This window comes from Schistocerca piceifrons, chromosome 6 (genome assembly GCF_021461385.2).
Source record: "Schistocerca piceifrons isolate TAMUIC-IGC-003096 chromosome 6, iqSchPice1.1, whole genome shotgun sequence".
NCBI lineage: Eukaryota > Metazoa > Arthropoda > Insecta > Orthoptera > Acrididae > Schistocerca > Schistocerca piceifrons.
Window position 1 is genome coordinate 436846441 of NC_060143.1, and position 22726 is coordinate 436869166.

General features: G+C 39.8%; 1 protein-coding gene across 1 annotated transcript in view; it reads left to right on the forward strand.

The window, feature by feature from the left end:
• The window catches only part of LOC124802734 (serine/threonine-protein kinase/endoribonuclease ire-1), a 146566-nt gene that overhangs the window by 44045 nt on the left and 79795 nt on the right, over positions 1-22726 (forward strand). The window contains exons 4-6 of the mRNA XM_047263706.1: positions 7717-7862; positions 9854-9982; positions 10155-10262. Coding sequence (XP_047119662.1) covers positions 7717-7862; positions 9854-9982; positions 10155-10262 — 383 coding nt within the window. The remainder of the gene's footprint in view (positions 1-7716; positions 7863-9853; positions 9983-10154; positions 10263-22726) is intronic.

A 22726-nucleotide genomic window follows, 5' to 3' on the forward strand; every position in this document is an offset into this window, starting at 1 on the left:
ATCATAGCCCAAACCAAATAAAGTGTTATATACAAAAAGGAATAGCACGTCGTAGACAGTTTATGTGATGAATGTTAATTTCTCATAATCCATTCCTGATAAAACTTCTCTAAGTCAGAAATAATATTTAGCGGTTGTAACATGGTTATAAATGGAGGAATTGAAAGAAGGTTTAATTTCTGCTCAGTAATAATGCAATCAATATTCTATGTCTCTTTCTTTATAATGTTGACTCTTGGCACACCTAAAGCACGCATAACAACCTCATAATCGAGAACAGGCTCCTCATCTTGGAGATACTACTTAACTCACTCTATAATGCAGCAGTGTCAAATACCTTTATCAGTGTGGAAACATTTATAGGGAACAATTTTTTTTTTACGGTTCACTGCCCAACTTATATCTCATTATCTCAACCCTGCTGAGCACTAACTACATACTATTTCTGAATTATTTAATTTGTTAGAAACTGCCTAATAAGCTTGTCACACCCAACAATTTTGAAAAAAATTGAGTGTTACTTAATCACTCTTTAATTTCTTATGAATGGTCATAAATCCTGGGTATTATACATGCCCTTTCCTTTTGCAGTTGTTGGGTGTGTTAACATTGCTGCCTTTGCGTGTGGTATCCTGGTTATCATGAATCATGTCTCTTGCAGTGGCTCAAACTTGCTCGTTGTCTTTCCGCATTTTTCACTTCTCCTGCGACTTTTAAACAAGACGAGATTTCCCACCTTGTATGATATACAGGTGCCTTTATCCCATCTCTTTTTACTTTCTTCAGCTTCCCTAGTCATCTCTTCTTTAATATTCTTTATTGATTTTGGTTGGGTGGGGGGTGGGGGGGGGGGGGGGGGGGGAGGGGGGGGGCAGAGTTTTAATCTGGCCACTTAACCCAGTTCAAGAGGGGTTCCTCTTCTACTTTTTGTCCTATTACCTCTACTGGTGACACCTAGTGAATGATTATGGCACTTCATTCAACACTAATTCCAATTCACTTACTAATACTGTCCACTTTCAGTGTTCAGTTGCGCAGTAATCTTGGAACAAATGATCCAGTTCACACATAACCCTTTCCAACAGATTACTTTGCAGATGTTAGCACAATATCAAAATATGGTTTACAGTCTCCCTTCAGAATTTCAAAAAGATTACTTCAGTCAGCATTGTCAAAAGCTTTCTCCAGATCTACAAATGCTATAAATATAGGTTTGCCTTTGCGTAACATATTTTCTAAGATAAGTCATAGGGTAGGTATTGCCTCGCAAGTACCAAAATTTCTGCAGAATCCAAGGTGATTGTCCCTGAGGTTGGCTTCTGCCAGTTGTTCCACACTTCTCTAAAGAATTTGTATTAGTGTTTTGCAGCCATGACTTATTAAACTGATAGTTTGGTAATTTTCACACCTGTTAGCAACTGCTTTCTTTGGAATTGGAATTATTGCGTTCTTCTTGAAGTCTAAGGGTAATTTGCCCACCTCATACTCCTTGCATTCCAGGTGGAAGAGTTTTGCCATAGCTGGCTCTCCCAAGGCCGTCAGTACTTCTGATGGAATGTCATCTACTCCTGGGGCCTTGTTTTGATTTAGATCTTTCAGAACTCTTGTCAGATTCCTCTTGCAGTATCATATCGCCCACCTCAGCTCCATCTACGTCCTCTTCCATTTCTATAATATTGCCTTCAAGTTCATCTCCCTTGAATAGACCCTCTATATACACCTTTCACTCTTCAGCTTCCCCTTTCGTGCTTTGGACTGGTTTTCCATCTGAGCTCTCGATATTCATACAGGTACTTCTCCATCCTCTAAAGGCCTCTTTAATTTGTCTGTAGGTAGTATCAGTCTTTCCCCTAATGAAATATGCTTCCAGATCCGTACATTTACCCTCTAGCCATTCCTCCTTAGCCATTTTGCACTTCTTGTCATTCTCATTTTTTAAATGTTTGCCTTCCGTTTTTGTTGCTTCATTTTTATGTTTTCTCCTTTCATCAGTTATGTTCAATATCACCTGTGTTATCCAAGGATTTCTACAAGCTCTTGTCTATTTACCTGTGTGGTCCTCTGCTGTCTTCACTATTTCATCATCTATTGTATTCCTTTCCCTTGTTCTAGTCACCCGTTGCCTAACACTACCCCAGAAAATCTCAACAACCTCTTTTCCTTTCAACTTTTCCAAGTCGTGCCTCCTCAGTTTCCTATCTTTTACCTTTTACATACAACTCATAACCAATAAATTGTGGTCAGAGTCCACATGTATCTCAGGAAATGTCTTGCAGTTTAAAATCTTGTTGTGACCTCTCTGCCTTATCATTATATAATCAGTCTGAAGCCTTAGAGTGTCTCCAGGTCTCGTCCACAAATACAACCTTCATTTATGATTCTTGAACCAAGTGGTAGATGATTAAATCAAGCTCTGTGCGAAGTTCTGTCAGGTGCCTTCCTCTTTCATTCCTTTCCTATAGTCCCTATTCACCAACTATTTTTTCTTCCCTTCCTTTTCCTGCTATTGAATTCCAGTCGCCCATCACAATTAAATTTTCATCTCCCTTAACTATCCGAGTTATATCTTCTATCTCATCATACATTTCTTCAATATTTTCATCATCTGTAGAGCTAGTTGTCATATATGGGCTTTGTGTCTATCTTGACTACAATAATATTCATAGTAGCTTACCCCCATTCCTATTTTCTTGTTCATTATTAAATCCACTCTTGCCTTATTTCTATTTGACTTTGTATTTATAATCCTGTATTCACCTAACCAGAAGCTGTGTTCCTCCTACTACTAAACTTCACTAATTCCCATTATATCTAACTTAAATCTCGCCATTTCCTTTTTTTAAATTTTCTAACCTGCTTACCTGATTAAGGATTCTAACACTCCATGCTCCGATCCATAGAACTCCAGTTTTGTTTCTTGTGATGACAGCATCCTCCTGAGTAGTCCCCATCTGGAGATCTGAATGCCAGACCATTTTACCTCCAGAATATTTTAAAGGAAGAGGACGCCATAATCATTTAACCATACAGTAGAGCTGCATGCCCTCAGGAAAAATTACAGGTGTAGTTTTCCTTGCTTTCAGCCATTCACAGTACCAGCGCAGTCTTTTTGGGTGACGTTACAAGGCTAAATCAGTCAGTCATCCAGCCTGTTGATCCTGCAAGTACTGCAAAGTCTACTGTCCTCTTCAGGAACCAGATGTTTGTCTGCTGTCATCCAGTATTTATTACTTTTCCGTCTCTTTGCCACTGCTACTTCTCTCCCAAAATAAAAAAAGCCTGAATATGTTGTTGTTGTTGTTGTTGTTGTTGTGGTCTTCAGTCCTGAGACTGGTTTGATGCAGCTCTCCATGCTAATATATCCTGTGCAAGCTCCTTCATCTCCCAGTACCTACTGCAACCTACATCCTTCTGAATCTGCTTAGTGTATTCACCTCTTGGTCTCCCTCTACGATTTTTACCCTCCACGCTGCCCTCCAATGCTAAATTTGTGATCCCTTGGTGCCTCAGGACATGTCCTACCAACCGATTCCTTCTTCTAGTCAAGTTGTGCCGCAAACTTCTCTTCTCCCCAATCCTATTCAGTACCTCCTCATTAGTTACGTGATCTACCCACCTAATCTTCAACATTCTTCTGTAGCACCACATTTCGAAAGCTTCTATTCTCTTCTTGTCCAAACTATTTATTGTCCATGTTTCACTTCCATACATGGCTACACTCCATACAAATACTTTCAGAAACGACTTCCTGACACTTAAATCTATACTTGATGTTAACAAATTTCTCTTCTTCAGAAACGCTTTCCTTGCCATTGCCACTCTACATTTTATATTCTCTCTACTCCGACCATCATCAGTAATTTTGCTCCCCAAATAGCAAAACTCCTTTACTACTGAGAGTGTCTCATTTCCTAATCTAATTCCCTCAGCATCACCCAGCTTAATTTGATTACATTCCATTATCCTTGTTTTGCTTTTGTTGATGTTCATCTTATATCCTCCTTTCAAGACACTGTTCATTCCGTTCAACTGCTCTTCCAAGTCCTTTGCTTTCTCTGACAGAATTACAATGTCATCGGCGAACCTCAGAGTTTTTATTTCTTCTCCCTGCATTTTAATACCTACTCCAAATTTTTCTTTTGTTTCCTTTACTGCTTGCTCAACATACAGATTGAATAACATCGGAGAGAGGCTACAACCCTGTCTCCACTCCCTTCCCAACCACTGCTTCCCTTTCATGCCCCTCGATTCTTATAACTGCCATCTGTTTTCTGTACAAATTGGAAATAGCCTTTCGCTCCCTGTATTTTACCCCTGCCACCTTTAGAATTTGAAAGAGTATTCCAGTCAACTTTGTCAAAAGCTTTCTCTAAGTCTACAAATGCTAGAAACGTAGGTTTGCCTTTCCTTAATCTTTCTTCTAAGATAAGTCGTAAGGTCAGTATTGCCTCACGTGCCCCATTATTTCTACGGAATCCAAACTGATCTTCCCCGAGGTCGGCTTCTACTAGTTTTTCCATTCGTCAGTAAAGAATTCGTGTTAGTATTTTGCAGCTGTGGCTTATTAAACTGATTGTTTGGTAATTTTCACATCTGTCAACACCTGCTTTCTTTGGGATTGGAATTATTATATTCTTCTTGAAGTCTGAGGGTATTTCGCCTGTCTCGTACATCTTGCTCACCAGGTGGTAGAGTTTTGTCAGGACTGGCTCTCCCAAGGCCGTCAGTAGTTCTAATGGAATGTTGTCTACTCCGGCGCCTTGTTTCGACTCAGGTCTTTCAGTGCTCTGTCAAACTCTTCACGCAGTATCGTATCTCCCATTTCATCTTCATCAACATCCTCTTCCATTTCCACAATATTGTCCTCAAGTACATCGCCCTTGTATAGACCTTCTATATACTCCTTCCACCTTTCTGCTTTCCCCTCTTTGCTTAGAACTGGGGTTTCCATCTGAGCTCTTGATGTTCATACAAGTGGCTCTCTTTTCTCCAAAGGTCTCTTTAATTTTCCTGTAGACTGTATCTATCTTACCCCTAGTGAGATAAGCCTCTACATCCTTACATTTATCCTCTACCCATGTCTGATTAGCCATTTTGCACTTCCTGTCGATCTCATTTTTGAGACGTTTGTATTCGTTTTTGCCTGCTTCATTTACTGCATTTTTATATTTTCTCCTTTCATCAGTTAAATTCAATATTTCTTCTGTTACCCAAGGATTTCTACTAGCCCTCGTCTTTTTACCTACTTGATCCTCTGCTGCCTTCACTACTTCATCCCTCAGAGCTATCCATTCTTCTTCTACTGTATTTCTTTCCCCCATTCCTGTCAATTGTTCCCTTATGCTCTTCCTGAAACTCTGTACAACCTCTGGTTCTTTCAGTTTATCCAGGTCCCATCTCCTTAAATTCCCACCTTTTTGCAATTTCTTCAGTTTTAATCTACAGTTCATAACCAGTAGGTTGTGGTCAGAGTCCAAATCTGCCCCTGGAAATGTCCTACAATTTAAAACCTGGTTCCTAAATCTCTGTCTTACCATTATATAATCTATCTGATACCTTTTAGTATCTCCGGGATTCTTCCATGTATACAACCTTCTTTTATGATTCTTGAACCAAGTGTTAGCTATGATTAAGTTGTGCTCTGTGCAAAATTGTAACAGACGGTTTCCTCTTTCATTTCTTAGCCTCAATCCATTTTCACCTACTATGTTTCCTTCTCTCCCTTTTCCTGCTGTCGAATTCCAGTCACCCATGACTATTAAATTTTAGTCTCCCTTCACTACCTGAATAATTTCTTTCATTTCATCATACATTTCTTCAATTTCTTCGTCATCTGCAGAGCTAGTTGGCATATAAACTTGTACTACTGTAATAGGTGTGGGCTTCGTGTCTATCTTGGCCACTGTAATACGTTCACTATGCTGTTTGCAGTAGCTTACCCGCACTCCTATTTTTTTATTCATTATTAAACCTACTCTTGCATTACCCCTATTTGATTTTGTATTTATAACCCTGAATATGTACACATGCTAAAATTTTTGGGAAAATTTTTAAAGATGCTGAGAGAGGTTGAATGAGGCATCTGATATCCCACTATTCAGTCAGAGTCTTTTAAATAAACAGGAACATATTCGCATTTTTTGTTCTCTGGTAGGAGCATTTTCCACCAGTTCCCTTCTTTTCCCTGCTGCAACAGGGCATGTAACTCATATGAAAATAAATGTGTTGCTCAGTAAAATTTAGATAGTTTACTTATGTGAAATTGAAAGAACACAAAATTATTTCTATACTGCTGAACGGATGTTACATGCAGAAAAATTTTGCTTGTGCTTCAGTACTACAACATGGAGTTCACAGATGATAACTGAGACACTTTACAGCATATTTTTCCATGCTACACTCTTTAATTAACTACATTTTCACCTCAGACACATATTTTATGTGTACAACCAGGGTAACTTTGGACCACTGTTTCTCGGAAACAGATAAAGATGTGAAGAAAACGTTCAAGGTGTTAGAGATCAGGTTATTAGGAATGCATTGTAAAAAATTACTGCCATTTGCTGTGCATAACGGTCTAGGAATCCACGACTGGATGTTGGTACCCAATAAACAACTTTGTTGGGTGTTTCTTGATAACGGATAAAGATATTTGAAAACAGGAAGATGCCTTTTCTAGAGAATATAGCGTTAAATTTTGAGCAGTTTGCTGCAGTTATCACTTTGATTTCCTCTCATATCGGATTTTATGTGCAGAAGTGGGGTAACTTTGAACCTCTATATCTTGGAAATGGATAAAGATTTCGAGAAAATTTCCCAAGTTTGTTTGAGATCAGGAGCTTAAGAATATATTGTTAAAATTTCTGCCATTTGCTGCGTGTAGTCATCTTATAACATTGACTGGTTTTTTTGGTCTGCTGATGACAGCAAAAATATAATTTAAAAAGCCCTCTTTTTGGGGGGTTTTCCAAGGAACTGCTTCCGACAGTCCCTTGAGGCCCACCATAGATCACATCAAATGCAAAAAGAACCAACCAACTTGCTCCATTTGCCTGAGGAGAAAGTGTGTGATATTCGTACTTTGAACGTGTATTGAAGGATAGTGACGCCAAGATGATCCTTCTGTTGTGTATACAAATTGTCCCCAGCCCAAGGGCTATCCAAAACACTTGACCATACGTCTTCATCACTAATAGAACCCAAGGTATGATCACTGGAAAATACCATTTTTGTGTGCAGCATTTTGGAACATATTAGGTATGCATGCTATCACACACATAACAATTAGTGTTTTTGTTATATGGATTATTGCTAAATAAAATCTTCAGTAGTCTCATGTCTCGGACCAATCCTCTCTTTTCATTTAGACTTCAATTGAGTGGGAAATCTCATTCCGCCAGTAGATTATTATTTTTTCTTTTGTCATGTGCTGCTCCTTTTCTCATGTGTTTTTTCGACTGAAGAGGGAACACATGAAGCTAAAGGAAAAAGGTTCAGTATCAGTCTTTCAAATGCTGAGTAATTACGTTGTAGAAGTAGGGTCCCCTTTTAATGTAAGTACTACATGTTGAAACCTTATTTAGCATTAACTGCAATGATGGCACATTTTCTACATCCATAATGCATAAAATAAGTGATTCATGTTGCATTTTTAAGCATATGCTGTAAGTACCATTTCACTTCATCTCCCTTTATTATTTTCCCTCCCTTTTACAGCCCCATGTACCTGCCAGACCCTAAAGATGGTTCACTGTATGTTTTGTCTGAGTCTGATCAAGATGCCTTAAAGAAACTGCCATTTACTATACCACAGCTTGTTGCCTCTTCACCTTGCCGAAGCAGTGATGGGATACTTTATACTGGTGAGTCGCACCCACCTTATTGTCTAGGAAATTTGTGAAAACATATTGTGTAATAGTTTATTCTATTTTTCAATGTTGTTCATTTCTTGCACATTCTCTGCTGTTCAGTTATATTCCATATAATATTATATTAATGATTAATTTAATGCTAATGGCAATTGAGGATTGACAGATCATCAACATTACAAATAATCAAATGTTTGTTCCCTTGATACTCATTTTCTTGCTGAAAATGGTTCTAACATTTGTATCCATTTGTATTAACGTTGTTGATTTTATTTTTAGTCTTGTGTGTAATTGATAAATGTTAATTATGGCATTTTCAATTTCTCTTTCAAAATTATTTGCAATGTGCTCATAATAGATACAATGCATACAGTGTGAAGTTCAAGATAATCTGTCATTATCGTAAGTTTAGAGTATATCAACCATTTGCATGTTATGAGTTTGCCTTGTATTATTGCTGTTATCTAGGGTTACAAAAACTGTGAAAATAAATCATTTCTCTACATGATTAATTCTGCATGTAACCCTCTTGTATACGGAAATTTACGAATCATTTGCTGTATTTAAAAAAACTGAAACTATTTTCTGTGGAAACATGAGCTATAGACTGAAGTGCAGCCAGATTTATATGTATACGAGGGTGAGTCTAATGAAAACCTTAAATTTGTTATAACAAATCGAAATTTCGCACCATTATCCTGTAAGTTAGTAAGCATGCTACAAACAGCATGCAGAATGGCCTGTAGGTGGCAGCATAGTGCAGATGCACACATACCGTCGCAGTATCAGTATAAAGATGGCCATCCCACTTGTGACTTTTACCAGGGAAGAACAGCGTTCTGTTATTCGGGTTTTGCTTAGTGAAGGTGTTAAACCTATTGAAATTCATTGACGAATGAAGGTTCAGTACGATGATCCATGTTTGTCACAGCAGCAAGTCTACAAATGGAGTAGGAAGTTCGCAAATGGTGTGACTTCAGTGGAAGATGCTCCTCGTCCAGGTCAGGTACAACGAGTTGTGATTCCACATAAGATTGCAGCAGTTGAAGCCATAGTGAAGGAAAACCACCGAGTGACACTGAATGACGTTGCAGCATGTTTACAGATTAGTCATGGGTCAGCACACCACATTGTGCATGATGTGCTCCAGTTTCACAAAGTGTCTGCAAGATGGGTGCCACGGCAGCTGACTCAGAACGACGTGTTGATGCTTGTGAAGAACTACTTCGGCGCTTTGAACAAGAAGGTGATGGCTTCCTTGCAAGAATTGTTAATGGGGACGAAACCTGGGTTCACTTTCAACAAACGGAAACAAAGAGAGCAAGCAAGGAATGACACCATTCCTCATTACCAAAACCAAAGAAGTTTCGAACAGAACCATCAGCAGGGAAGGTTATGCTGACTCTCTTTTAGGACAAAAAAGGCGTATTTTTGGAGCGTTACATGCCTAGAGGGACCACTGTCACCAGTGCATCATATACAGATCTAAAAAATCATCTGCGGCCTGCAATCAAATCAAAGCAACGTGGTTTGCTGTCAGCATGTGTTGGCTCGCAACATGACAATGCAAGGCCCCACACTGCCCGTACAATATTTGCAACAATCACAGACCTGCATTTTGAGTGTCTTCCTCATCCACCATACTCACCAGACCTTGCCCCAAGTGATTTCCATATGTTTGGACCACTCAAAGACGCAGTGGGAGGAAAGAAGTTCCGTTCTGATGAAGAGGTATGCCACGCAATGCATGAGTGGATGCACGGACTACCAAAAGAATTTTTTCTTCCAAAGGAATTTATGCACTTTGTAAGCACTGGAGGACTTCCATTGAGCGTGGGGGAGATTATGTTGAAAAGTGATACAGCTTTGTACCACTTCTGCACAATAAATAATATTTAAAAAAATATTTAAGGTTTTCATTTGACTCATCCTCGTATAATGAGCTATTTGTGCATGTTGTCATAATTTACGTGTTTTGTTCACAGGAAAGAAAGTGGACACCTGGTTTTCAGTTGATCCTAGGACAGGAGAAAAACAGGAAGTTCTTAGCTATGACAAAGTTGATAAGACTTGTCCCATTTCTAATGCTGAATCTGTGCTCATTGGAAGAACAGGTTAGAAAACTGAAGGCCACACAGTTAATATGAATTATGTTTCATTCAAATGTAGCATCCTGTTTTTGTAATGCCAAAAGTATAATTTGTTTATGATATGCCAACAACAGTTGATGCCTACTAATTTTATTTTTATTTATTTATTTATTTATTTATTTATTTTCATTTCCAGAATACAACATTATGATGCTGGACAGTAAAAATAAAGGTCGTAGTTGGAATGTGACTTTTTTTGATTACTCAGCAAATCTGATGGAAGCTGAAACTCGGAATGATTATCGTAAGGAATAAGTATTGAAGTTATGTCATACATCATTAGCTTCTTTAGAATAGACTAGAAGATTAGTCTTGCGTTTGATGACTTTGTCCCTTTTTATTTATTGTGACGAACTGGACAGGGTTTGTTTCTTCTGTGAAAACACTGTAAAAAAAAGATATGAAAAGAAGGGGAGGCAAATGACTCACTTTGGTATTGCTCTGAGTACCAATTTTATTCACTTCTCTTTGTATATTTGTGAGTCCACCAACAGAATGAAATTCCTGTATAAAAATATTCCGCATTAATTTGCTTCCTTTTTGATTTTAAGACATTGACCACTACATGAGTGCTCCCACTAATGTATTTTAATGTGTTATCTATGTTGCCACACTGACAAAGCTAATGTAAGGGTTGCCCCTTTTTCTATTTTACATACGAATTTCACATCTTGATAGTTGTGCCAGTACCCTCCCTGGTTGTACAAAGCTCTTAAATAAATTGTGTATTTCTTTAATGTTACAAAAGTATAAATACAAAAACTCCAAAATAAAGCTACTTAAAAAATAAGTCATCAGAATCTGATACCAAATTGGCTCTAAAATAATATGACTTTTTCTTGTCTGTATTCATAGTTTTAGAGAAAATCATGGGCTTATTTTCAACCAAATCTGTATTGACAGCCCTTGTGAAACATAACATTGAATCATCCCAAGTTGTTATACTGAGGGGAACAATGTTAGGAAAAGGATACATTGCTACTCACCAAAAAAATGACACATTGAGTGTAGACAGGCTCAACAAAAAGAATGTTACACATTTAGCTTTTGGCCAAAGCCTTCTTCAGAAGAGAAAACACACACACATGCACACAAGCACACACATCTCACATAGACATGACCACCATCTCTGGCAACTCAGACTGGATTGCAACTATCACATTGAGTGGCAGTCTGGAGTTGGGCAGGGAAGAGGGAGGGATAGCCAGGTATGACTGGGGGCAGGAGAGAAGAGCACTGTCTCGTGGGGGAGCGTACAGGGAGGCATGATAAGTCTGTTAGGTGCAGTGACAGAAGGCCGGCGAGGAGGGAGGGGGGGGGGGGATGGAAAAAGAGAGAAGCAGGGAAAGGAAAAGACGGACAGGTGCATTGGCAGAGGATGGCACGCAATAAGGTTGGGGGGGACATGGGCAGGGAGGAGGTAATCAGACAGAGGGGGGCGAAAACTGTTGGATGGAGAGAGTGGGGAGAGTAGGTTACCATAGGTTGAAGCCAGGATAATTTTGGGAGTGGAGAATGTGTTGTGAGTATAACCCTCCTCTGCACAGTTAAGAAAAGTTGATGGTGTAGGTGAGCATATAGATAGCCTGAGTTGTGAAGCAGCCATTCAAATCAAGCATGTTATGTTCAGCTGCAAGTTTTGAAGGAAGGAAGATTGGGTTTAATCTTCCATCGACATTGAGGTCATTAGAGACAGAGCACAAGCTCGGGTTGTGTCAGGGTTGGGGAAGGAAATTGGGCATACCCTTTCAAAGGAACCATCCTGGCATTTTCCTGGAGCAATTTAGGGAAATCACAGAAAATCTAGATCTGGATGGCCGGACACAAGTTTGAATCGTCATCCTCCCAAATGCGAGTCTGCTGTGCTAACCACTGTGCCACCTTGCTCAGTAGCTGCATGTTTTGCCACAGGTTGGTCCACCATTCTGTGGCCACAGTTTGCCAGTGAATGTTCATCCTGGTGGACAGCTAGTTGGTAGTCATACCAATACAAAAAGCTGTGCAGTGATTGCAGCTGAGCTGATATACAACATGGCCACTTTTAAGGTGCCCCGGCCTCTGGTGGGGTAGGATAAGCCTGTGATAGGGCTGGAGTAGGAAGTGCTGGCTGGGTGGAGTGGGTAGGTCTTGCACACTTAGATCTTGCAGATGGATATGATCCCTGTGGCAAGGGGTTGGGGGTTGGGATTGGGAGTGGTGTAAGGATCGACTGGGGTGCTTGTGGAGTTTAGGTACGTGATGGAACACTATTTTACAAGTGATAGGACAGATCTTGAAAGGTCCCTCATTTCAGGGTATGGTGATAAGTAATCAGAGGCATGACGAAATATGGGGTTCAGTAATTCCTGTGCAGGATGGTATTGGGTTATGAATGGTATTGGGTGACAAAGGGTACATTCCTTTATAGCTGGGTCTTGGGGGTGGTGGGAGGATTGGGGGTGTATGGGGAAATGCTGTGCATGATCTGTTTACTGACTAGGCCTGGGGGACAGGGCCTTTTTGTGAAGGCCTTGGTGAGATCTTCATCATACTGGGCAAGCGAGAGGGATTATTTGGTGTGGAAGGGATGGCAGCTGGTGTGTGTGTGGGGGGGGAGGGGGGGGTGGAAGCTGTGTAACTACTCAGGTCACCTCACAGGAAGCTTCATCAATTGTACCAAAATGTTTTGCTTGGAGTTGTTCTTTCAAGTTTGGAAACAAATGAAGTCGGTCGGGCTCATACCAGTACTGTATGGTGCGTGGGGAAGTATATCCCATCCATATTTGTCGAGCGTTTCTGTCACTGGTAGGGCAGTATGCAGTCTTGCGTTATCAGTCAAAATAAGGACACCAGCTACAAGCCTTCCAGGCTTTCTTTGATGACTTTTCAGCTGCAAATCATTTTGCTTAAAGAGCCTGTAGCCTCCTGGGGTACTCTTATTTGTAGCTACGACACCATTCATGTCATACACATAGATTGTCATCAGTTTCACTTTTCATTGTTGATGGTGGAATTTTTTCAGGCGTTGAGGTTGGGAACTTTCCCATTATGATGACTGAAACTTCAGTTCTGGCTAAGAACCTCGTATCCAGGTTTCATTAAGTGCAACAGTCCTTTTCAGAGCCCTTTCTTTCGTTTGATAATGTTGGGGTTGTTCTTTGGTGATTCATCTTCATCTGCATGGATACTCTGCGAATCACACTTAAGTGCCTGGCAGAGGGCTCATCAAACCACCTTCACAATAATACTCTGTTATTCCAGCCTCGAATAGTGCGCAGAAAGAAGGCACACCTATATCTTTCCATGCGAGCTCTGATTTCCCTTATTTTATTATAATGATCATTTCTCCCTATGTAGGTCGGCATCAACAAAATATTTCCACTTTGGGAGGAGATAGTTGGTGATTAAAATTTCGCGAGAAGGTTCTGCCGCAACAATTAATGGCGTTGACCCCAAATCCTGTATCATGGCCATGACACTCTTTCCCCTATTTCACAATAATACAAAATGTGCTGCTATTCATTGAACTTTCTCATTGTACTCTGTTAATTCTATCTGGTAAGGATCCCAGACCGCACAGCAGTACTCCAGAAGAGGGCGGGTGAGCGTAGTGTAGGCAGTCTCTTTAGTAGATCTGTTGCATCTTTTAAGTATTCTGCCAATAAAATGCAGTCTTTGGTATGCCTTCCCTACAACATTTTCTACTTGTTCTTTCCAATTTAAATTGTTAGTAATGTTAATTCTTAAGTATTTAGTTGAATTTACGGCCTTTAGATTAGACTGATTTATGGTGTAACCAAAGTTTAACAGGTTCCTTTTAGCATTCAAATGGATGACCACACACTTTTCGTTATTTAGGGTCAATTGCCAATTTTCATATCATTCAGATATATTTTCTAAATGGTTCTGCAATTTGTTTTGATCTTCTGATGAGTTTACTAGACAGTAATCGACAGCTTCATCTGCAAACAACCTAAAACGGCTGCTCAGATTGTCTCCTAAATCATGTATATAGATACAGAACAGCAGAGGGCCTATAACACTACCTTGGAGAACAGTAGAAATCACTTCTGTTTTACTCTATGACTTTCCATCAGTTACTATGAACTGTGACCTCTCTGACAGGAAATCACAATCCAGTCACATAACTGAGGCGATATCCTACAAGCATGCAATTTCAGTACAAGCCACTTCTGTGGTACAGTGTCAAAAGGCTTTTGGGAATCTAGAAACACAGAATCAATTTGAACTCCCTTGTCAATAGCACTCACCACTTCGTGTGTGTAAAGAACTAGTTATGTTTCACAGGAATGATGTTTTCTAAATCCGTGTTGACTGTGTGTCAATAGACTGTTCTTTTCAAGGTAATATATAATGTTCAAACACAATATATGTTCCAGAATTCTGCTGCATATTGATGTTAATGATATGGGCTTGTAATTTAGTGGATTAATCCTACCACCTTTCTTGAATATTTATGTGACCTGTACAATTTTCCAGTCTTTGGGTACGGATCATTCGTTGAGCGAGTGGTTGTATATGATTGTTAAGTATGGAGCTATTGCGTCAGCATACTCTGAAAGGAACTTAATGCGTATACATCTGGATCAGAAGACTTGCTTTTGTTAAGTGATTTTAAGTTTCTTCACTACTCCAAGAATATCTAATTCTAAGTTACTCCTGTTGGCAGCTGATCTTGATTCAAATTATAGAATATTTACTTCATCTTCCTTGGTGAAGGAATTTTGAAAGGCTATGTGTAGGAACTCTACTTTCGCAGCACTGTCGTCGATAGTATTTCTATTGCTGTCATGAAGAGGAGGCATTGACTGTGTCTTGCTGCTAGCATACTTTACCTATGGCAGAATCTCTCTGGATTATCTGCCAGGTGTCGAAATAAATTACGAAGTTTGTTTCTACTGTCCTTCATTGACATTTAAATGCAATTCTAGATTGCTTAGTGACATCGGTAGAATAATGCTCAATCACTTCTTTCACTTTCACCTTTCTAGTTTTGAACAGTGGAAGTTCACTTTCAGGATTACAGCGATTGAACAACTGTTCCGGAATGGCAGTCATTTCACTACCACTATCAATCACTGCATTAACATCTTTATTTCCAATTTGAGCTTTAATTATTAGTTGTACTTCAGGAGGTAAATTACTTTAGTCTTTTTGCATCAGCACTTCCTCAGTTGAATCATAAACAAGTTGGTTAACCTTCTTAATATCAGAAACTGGGCTTTTTGGTGGACTTACATCACCAACGTTTGTCTCCTCTTACTGTGACTACTTCCCCATTCTTTACTGGAAAAAATTTGCCATAGTCACTTGTGTACAATTGCATTATGGCATCATAATCCCCTGAAATATATACATTTGGTTTTACTTCACACTGTACACCGGCTTGTTTCAGTTAGTTGTGGATTATCATCATGGACTTTGAAACTTCCTGGCAGATCAGCGCACACTCCGCTGCAGAGTGAAAATCTCATTCTGGAATCATGGACTTTGCTTTCATTAGCTTTTGTATGAAATATTTGTAATAAACAATTACTCCATTTTCATTCTCACTTCATGTTACCTCAAGTGCTGGAACACCAATTTCATCATCCGTCAAATTCCAAGCAGTAGCATCCCAATACATTAATCGTGGCTCTTGACCTATGTGTTCTGCCTTGGGTACTGTTTCCTTCTTTCCTGTGTCATACATGAGTCTATTAAACTGGTTACTGGCAACTTTGCAACTTTTAGTGGGGTCATGCATTATCCTCTTGGTTTCCCATTTCCACAGCTAGTCAGTTTTGACATTTACTTGGTTTACATGGCCTAATCTCAATCTCAAGTTGTGGTTCGGTTCTACTTTGATCACTTGATGTTCCTGAATTCTGTTGCTCTCTCGCCACCTCCAGAGGGCTGCTTGAGGTGGAAGAGTTTGGATTACATGGTTGAAACCATTTCAGCGGTCATCATTATTCCTCTAGTTACCATTTCTGTTATTATTATTATTATTATTATTATCATTATTATTATTTTGTTAGAACCAGTTATTGTACCAATTGTTATTTCGTGATGAGTTCCAATTTCCTCCATTTCGACCATTGTTCTGTCCCACATTCAGTTCTCTGTTAGTACTATTGTTCCCACTTTTCCCGTTTCCAATTCTCGGCTTGTCAACATTATTCTCCTGTTGTCTGCTAAGCTTTTGTGCATCATCCTCACTGAATATGAAATCTATTTCACAGACGATTCCCTTAAAGGCTTGCACATTATCTCCTCCTCTTCTTACCAATTACTGTTGATACCGTACCAGGAGTTTAGTTGTACATAGACGGATCAATTTTCCATCATTATACGGATTGTCTAGGCACAGAGTTTTCTTTACCATGTTCTTAAATGATTTTACTGGGTTTTTCCCTTTCGAATTTTTGTAAAACGTCATCGGAAGCAGATCATATTTGATCATATTCTGTACTTCAGGAGACCAGTATCATGGGAGAAATGAAGATTTAAACTCATCATAGGACTTGCAGGTTTGTACTATTCTTTGTATTGTTTCTGCAATACCATCGTCCATGTGTGCAGAAATGAAATCTAGGTATGAGATACGGGCCAACGTTATGGCAAGCCCACTTGAAATTGATTTATAAGTGTTCTTGATTGCAAGGAATTTCCATCCTCTTTATGATGTTGAAACTTTCTCACAGTGGAGATGTGGTCATTGTCAAATTTCATTGTGACACCATATCGTGTTTGTTCTACTATACCAATTCTCCCTCTTATCGACCTACATTATTTGCATCTGTCCACTGCACCGCCATCGGATATTACAGATTTCCAATGTCCTCCAAACCTGTGTTCCTACTTAGCAACGGTAGACAGTTATTTGCCTCAACTTGTGTTGTGCATACCGAATTGTCAGTCATTGGTAATGGTACGTGACCTTGGTATGTACTGGGAACTACAGGATCTGTATCCAGTATCGCCAATGCTATTGGACTAGGTACATCATGCACTGTTCTGTACAGCAACTTACTGCTGTCTGATTTATCTGTTGTGGTGCTGCGTATTGATCTCTTAGACACTGGTCAGCGTAAGTCACACTTCACTTTGCACCTGACGGACTGATGACCATAGATGTTAAGTCCCATAGTGCTCAGAGCCATTTGCACTTGACGTGTTGGTCCCTGTTGCTCTCCATGTAATTCTGTTTTTACCTGAGGCATCTTCTGTCTCTGCGCAACTGATGAATTCATGTGCTGCTTGCCAGTACTCATTGTGTGGATCAGAATGCTAGAGTTTTTGCACGTTTTGTCACTTTTGGGACTCTTTCTGCTCCTCACTCAGATCATCCAGAACCCTACTGGCAGCAACTTTTGTCATCTTTAGCTTTTCTGTTATAGTTCTGTAAACTGTAGTGAGAGACATTTTGACCTCATATGCAATTTCCTCAGACATTTTTCATAAAGAACTTCATGGAAACAATTGGACCACTGTGACACTGTGCTACAGTCTGCTACATTATTCCCACAAAGTGTTGTAAATTTCTGTTGGTTTCTTTCCACATAGGGATTTGAGTCTGATGTAGGAACACTGGTCACTATGTTTATTCCAACCTGACTCGCTTCCATTTTAAAATTGAATTATTCATGATACAGCCACACAAACCAGAAAACACATATACGACTGTCATGCCAAAAGTCTCGCTCACAACTGACACAAATTTCAACTTGATCATGCCACTGTAATGGTCGTGCATGTACAGTGTGGAAGACTTTTGAGATGACCCTCAAATGACATGGATCCTTTCAGCAGTTAACCCTGCCTCTCATGGGATAGAATAACTCTGTGACAGGACTGTAGGACTGGAGTAGGATGTGCTGATGGGTGATCAGACAGGTGTTGTTGCACCTGGCTCTTCAACTGGGTTAAGAGCCATGTGGTCAGGGGTTAGGAGTGGGTGTGGCATAGGGGTGGACCAGGATACTGTATAGATTGTGTTGGTGGTGGAATGCTACTTTAGGAGGAGTGGGAAGGTTTGGGATAGGATGTTCCTCATTTCCTGTCACAACGGTATATAGTCAAAGCCTTGGCAAAGGATATGGTTTATTTGTTCCTGTGCAGTATGCTACTGGGTGATGGGTGATAAAGAGACTGCTACTTTGCAGTTGGTTCTGCGAAGCAACTGGGGGGGGGGGGGGGGGGGCTGTCTGCAGACTAGATTTAAGGAATAGTTCTTGTCTGTGAAAGCCTTTGTAAGACCATAAGCATGCTAGGCAAGAGAATTCTCATCACTGCAGATCTGCCGACCATGAATGGCCTGAATGTGTGGGAGTGTAAATTTTTTAGGAAGGGGTGACAGCTGCCAAAATGCGGGAACTGTTGATGGTTAGTGGCTAGAAGTATGGATGAGACAGTCATAGATGTGGCAGTCAACTTACAGGAAGGTGGAACATTGGGATGAGGAGGACCAAGCGAAGCAAATGGAAAAGATGACGATCAGGTTGTGGAGAAATGAAAATAGGGTGTCTTGGATCTGGGTCCAGATCATGACATTATCATCAGTGAGCCAGAACCAGACAAGGGTTTTGGGAGGCCAGGAAAGTTTCCTCTAGATGTCCATAAACAGATTGGCATAGAAGGGTGCCATGCAGCTCCAACAGGTCCATAGAAGGGTGCCATGCAGCTCCAACAGGTCCCACATGGTTTTTTTGTCCCCTTAGAGGAGAAGTTGTTAAGTGTGGGTTTGTAATTAGTTAGATATAGTTGGAAGGAGGCTAGAGAGGTAGTGTTTGATAGCAGCTAGGCTATGGGCACAGGTGATGTTGATATAGAGGGAGGTGGAATAAACAGTGACAATTAGCTTTCCAGGTGGTAATGGAGTGAGAATGGTTGTGAGTTGGTGAAGAAAGTGGTTCATATGTTTTATATAAGAGACAAACTTATGGGCAGTTAGTTGGAGATGTTGGTTGACTACAGTGGAGATTCTTGCAGTGGGAGCATTATAACCATCTACAGTGGACTGTCCAAATATGTAGTCTTTGTGGATTTTGGGAAGCATGTAGAAAGTGTGTGTGTGTGGGGGGGGGGGGGGGGGGGCCTCGATTCAGTGAATAGTTTCTGAAAAGGGCCTAAGGATTAGAGTAGGGATTGGAGTTGCACTAGTCTCCTGAGACGGAATCACTGTGGTGAGGCATGTAGGTGAAACAGTCAAGAAAGTTGGCACATGCATGACTTAAAACTTTGCTGTGAAAGCATTTACACACTATATCAATGAAAATAATCAGTTTTTGAAATTATAGTACAAGTGAATAGTTAAAAATGTACTCACTCACCAAGTGGTGACAAGAGACAACACATACATAAGTTAAGGAAATGTGCAAGCTTTTATAGCCAGTGACTCCTTCTTTTTCATATTAAATAGTTGTCGAACAATTATCATGAAAAATATATTATGAAAACTATGTGATTATTATAATATTATTACATAACAGACAGCTCACAATTGGCCCCTGGATGCCATATGATCGTCAACTCCACCTAGACGTTCACTTGAAAAGGCATTAAAAACTAAAACAGGCTAACTTGTTGTGCAGATATCTGTCAGTGCAAGCAAATAAAGATTAAATTGCAGCTACTAGAAATGACTTCTTATAAAATGTTGACTTAGTCCATGCTGCAGGAAATAGTTATTCCCAAGTATGAAGTTGATTAATGTGAGCAGGAAGGACGTTCTAGATTTTGGATCAGGTGGGTGTGGGTTGAGGTGAGGGGAACAATGGTAGACAGGGAGGTGGCATCTGGTGACAAGCAATGTGTGTGGTGAGAGTGGGTCAAGCACATACTTCAGATGATCAATGAAATGGTTGGTATCTTTAATATAGTAGGAGAGTTTTTGTACTAAAGGCTGCAGCTACTGATCAGTTTGCTTTGAAGTCAGCAACTATGGAATGGCCTGAGTGATTGGGTTTGTGGACCATAGGGAGAAGGTAAAAGGTGGGAACACGTGGTTTGGGTGGGGTAAGAATTTCAATGGATTGAGGTGCCTGAGATTTTAATTAGGCTATGACTTCCTAAAATTGTGCCCTGAAATGAGGTCTATTCTGTCTTAACATTTTTCCCACCACATCTAGAATAGCCGCCCCTCATCCCCCACTGTTCCCCACACTTTCTCCTCAATCTCCAAAATATCCAAGCCAGACACTACATTCCTTCTGCACCCATTTCCCTAACCTATGCCTCTTACTTCTGTGACTGTCCCCACTGTAAAACTTGCCCTTTGCACCCTCTGTCACCAACTATACCAATCCTGTAACTGGCAAAACATATATCATCAAAGTGAGAGCCATGTGTGAAATGACACATCATATACCAGCTGTTGTGTATATAATGTGTGGCCTTCTTCATTGGTGTGACTACCACCAAGTTATCAGTTAGGATGGATGGGCATAGGCAGAGGGTGTATGCTGGCAACACACACAATATCCTGTAGCAGAGGACACTCTGCAGCATGAAATTGTGAGCTCTGTGCCTGTTTCTCCACACATGCTATCTGGATTCTTGCCTCAGATGCCAGTTTCTCAGAACTCTGCTGATGGGAATTGGCATTACAACATGTCCTTTATTCTTGCTACCCATCTGGCCCTAATTTAAGTTAATTTCTTTATTCTCTGCATTTCTTCTCAGTAACTATTACTTCCTTGACTCCTTTTTAGTTTTTTATATCTTTCTATATATCTACCACATATAATGCACTTAGCTTTTCACTCTTATTAACTCTTTCACAATGTTTTGTTAGTAATCTGTGTCTTGCTTATTACACTATCTTCCACATTTAAGCTCTCAGGTTTTCAAGTCTCGTCCAGTGCAGCCCCCAGCAGTCAGTCTTCCCTTCTCATCCCGTCCGGTAAGTCTTCCTTGGCTAGGGGTTCTGGGTGACTTTTCCATAATTCTCCCCTTTTCCTAAACCTCACCAGTCCTCCTTCATCCCTCTTCCTTCTCATTCAACCCTTGTGCCAAAAGGAGCCATTGCCTCTGAAAGCTTGCACATTTCCTTAACTTTTATATTTGTTGTTTCCTGTCCCCACTTGGTGAGTAGATTAGTTATCAATCCAGTTATGTTACATTTACACACTGTGACATTTTAGCTTCTCCTGGGTATCTTTCTGTATTGCAGTCTTATTAATGTGGTTATCTGTAATGAACTGAGGCCATTATGAGATGTCTCCCCTAGTGTCAGAGTGTTTCATGAGTAAATGTTTCTGGCCTCTTAAGCTAAGGCTTGACAATGTCATTGAAAACGCCAGAAGGAAACCTTTCCTTTTTAGCTCTGCTTAAAATTATATAGTGGAGTCTGTATATGGGTTTCTGTTTAGTAATTCTCTTACAAAAACCAGATTGTGAGCCAATTAAGAGATTTCACCCTTCTCCCCACCGTCCGCACCCCTAGAAAAGTAATGCAGTATCCTGTTGTAGGCTACTGTCTCATTTAAAAAAAAGGTGAGAAGTACAAATAAAGACTTCTACGTCTACCTATATTTACATACATATTCTACAAGCCGTTTTATGGTGTGTGGCAGAGTGTAACTTTTACCATTACTACGTATTTTCTTTCGTGTTCCATTCACAAATAGAGGGAAAATGACTTTCTATATGCCTCCATATGAGCTCTAATTTCTCATTTTATCTTTGTGGTCTGTATACAAAATGTACATTGGTGGCAGTTGAATCATTTTGCAGTCAGCTTCAAATGCAAGTTTTCTAAATTTTCTCAATAGTGTTATTCAAAAAGAATGCTCTTCCCTCCAGGGATTTCGATTTCAGTTCCCAAAGCATTTCCACAATACTTGCGTGTTGATCAAATCTATCAGTAACAAATCTAGCAGCATCCTCCTGAATTGTTTCGATGTCTTCCTTCAATCCAACCTGGTGGAGATCCCAAACACACCAGCAGTACTGAAGAATGGGTTGCACAAGCATTCTATGCACAGTGTCCTTCACAGATGATCCACACTTTCCTAAAGTTCTCCCAAGAAACTAAAGTCACCATTTGCATTCCTGCGGGCAAGACTTTAGTTATATGTTGCTTGCTTCTCTCTGTTTCATTTCAGGATTTTCAATACTTTATTTGTAAATTTGTCATGAAATAGCCCACATGTTATTTCATGGATATCTACAGGCTGTTTCAGATAATGTATTTTTCTCTCTAAGTTGGAAAGTGATAGTTGAAAGAAATGTTTATTTGTGTAGGTGAATGTAAGAAATGTTACTCTTTCTGTGGGTTTGTAAACATAGTTTATTTAGTACTTTTTGAGAAAAGTACAACAATGAGTTATAATTTTTTAAATAGAACATTATTTTTTGTATCCTGGTGCTGATGTATTTAAACTGTGTACAAATCAGTTTAAATCAAATTTCTGTCAATTTTAGGTGGGAAGCTAGAAATGCTCAAAGCCTTAGGATTTGGATGCAGCATGCTATATGTAATTGGCTATGTTCAGATGGATCATTTGGTGGGGGAATATTCTTGTAAGTGTCTGTTAAAACGAGTTCCCTTTTTTTCTGAATGCGCAGCTCAATGCACCTTCTAAATGACCTATGGACAGGATATGAACAATGTAGGTAAAGACAGATTGCTACTTACTGTAAAGAAGACACATCAAGTTGCAGACAGGCACAATTAAAAGACATTCACATATAGCTTTCAGCCACAGCCTTTGTCAGTCACAC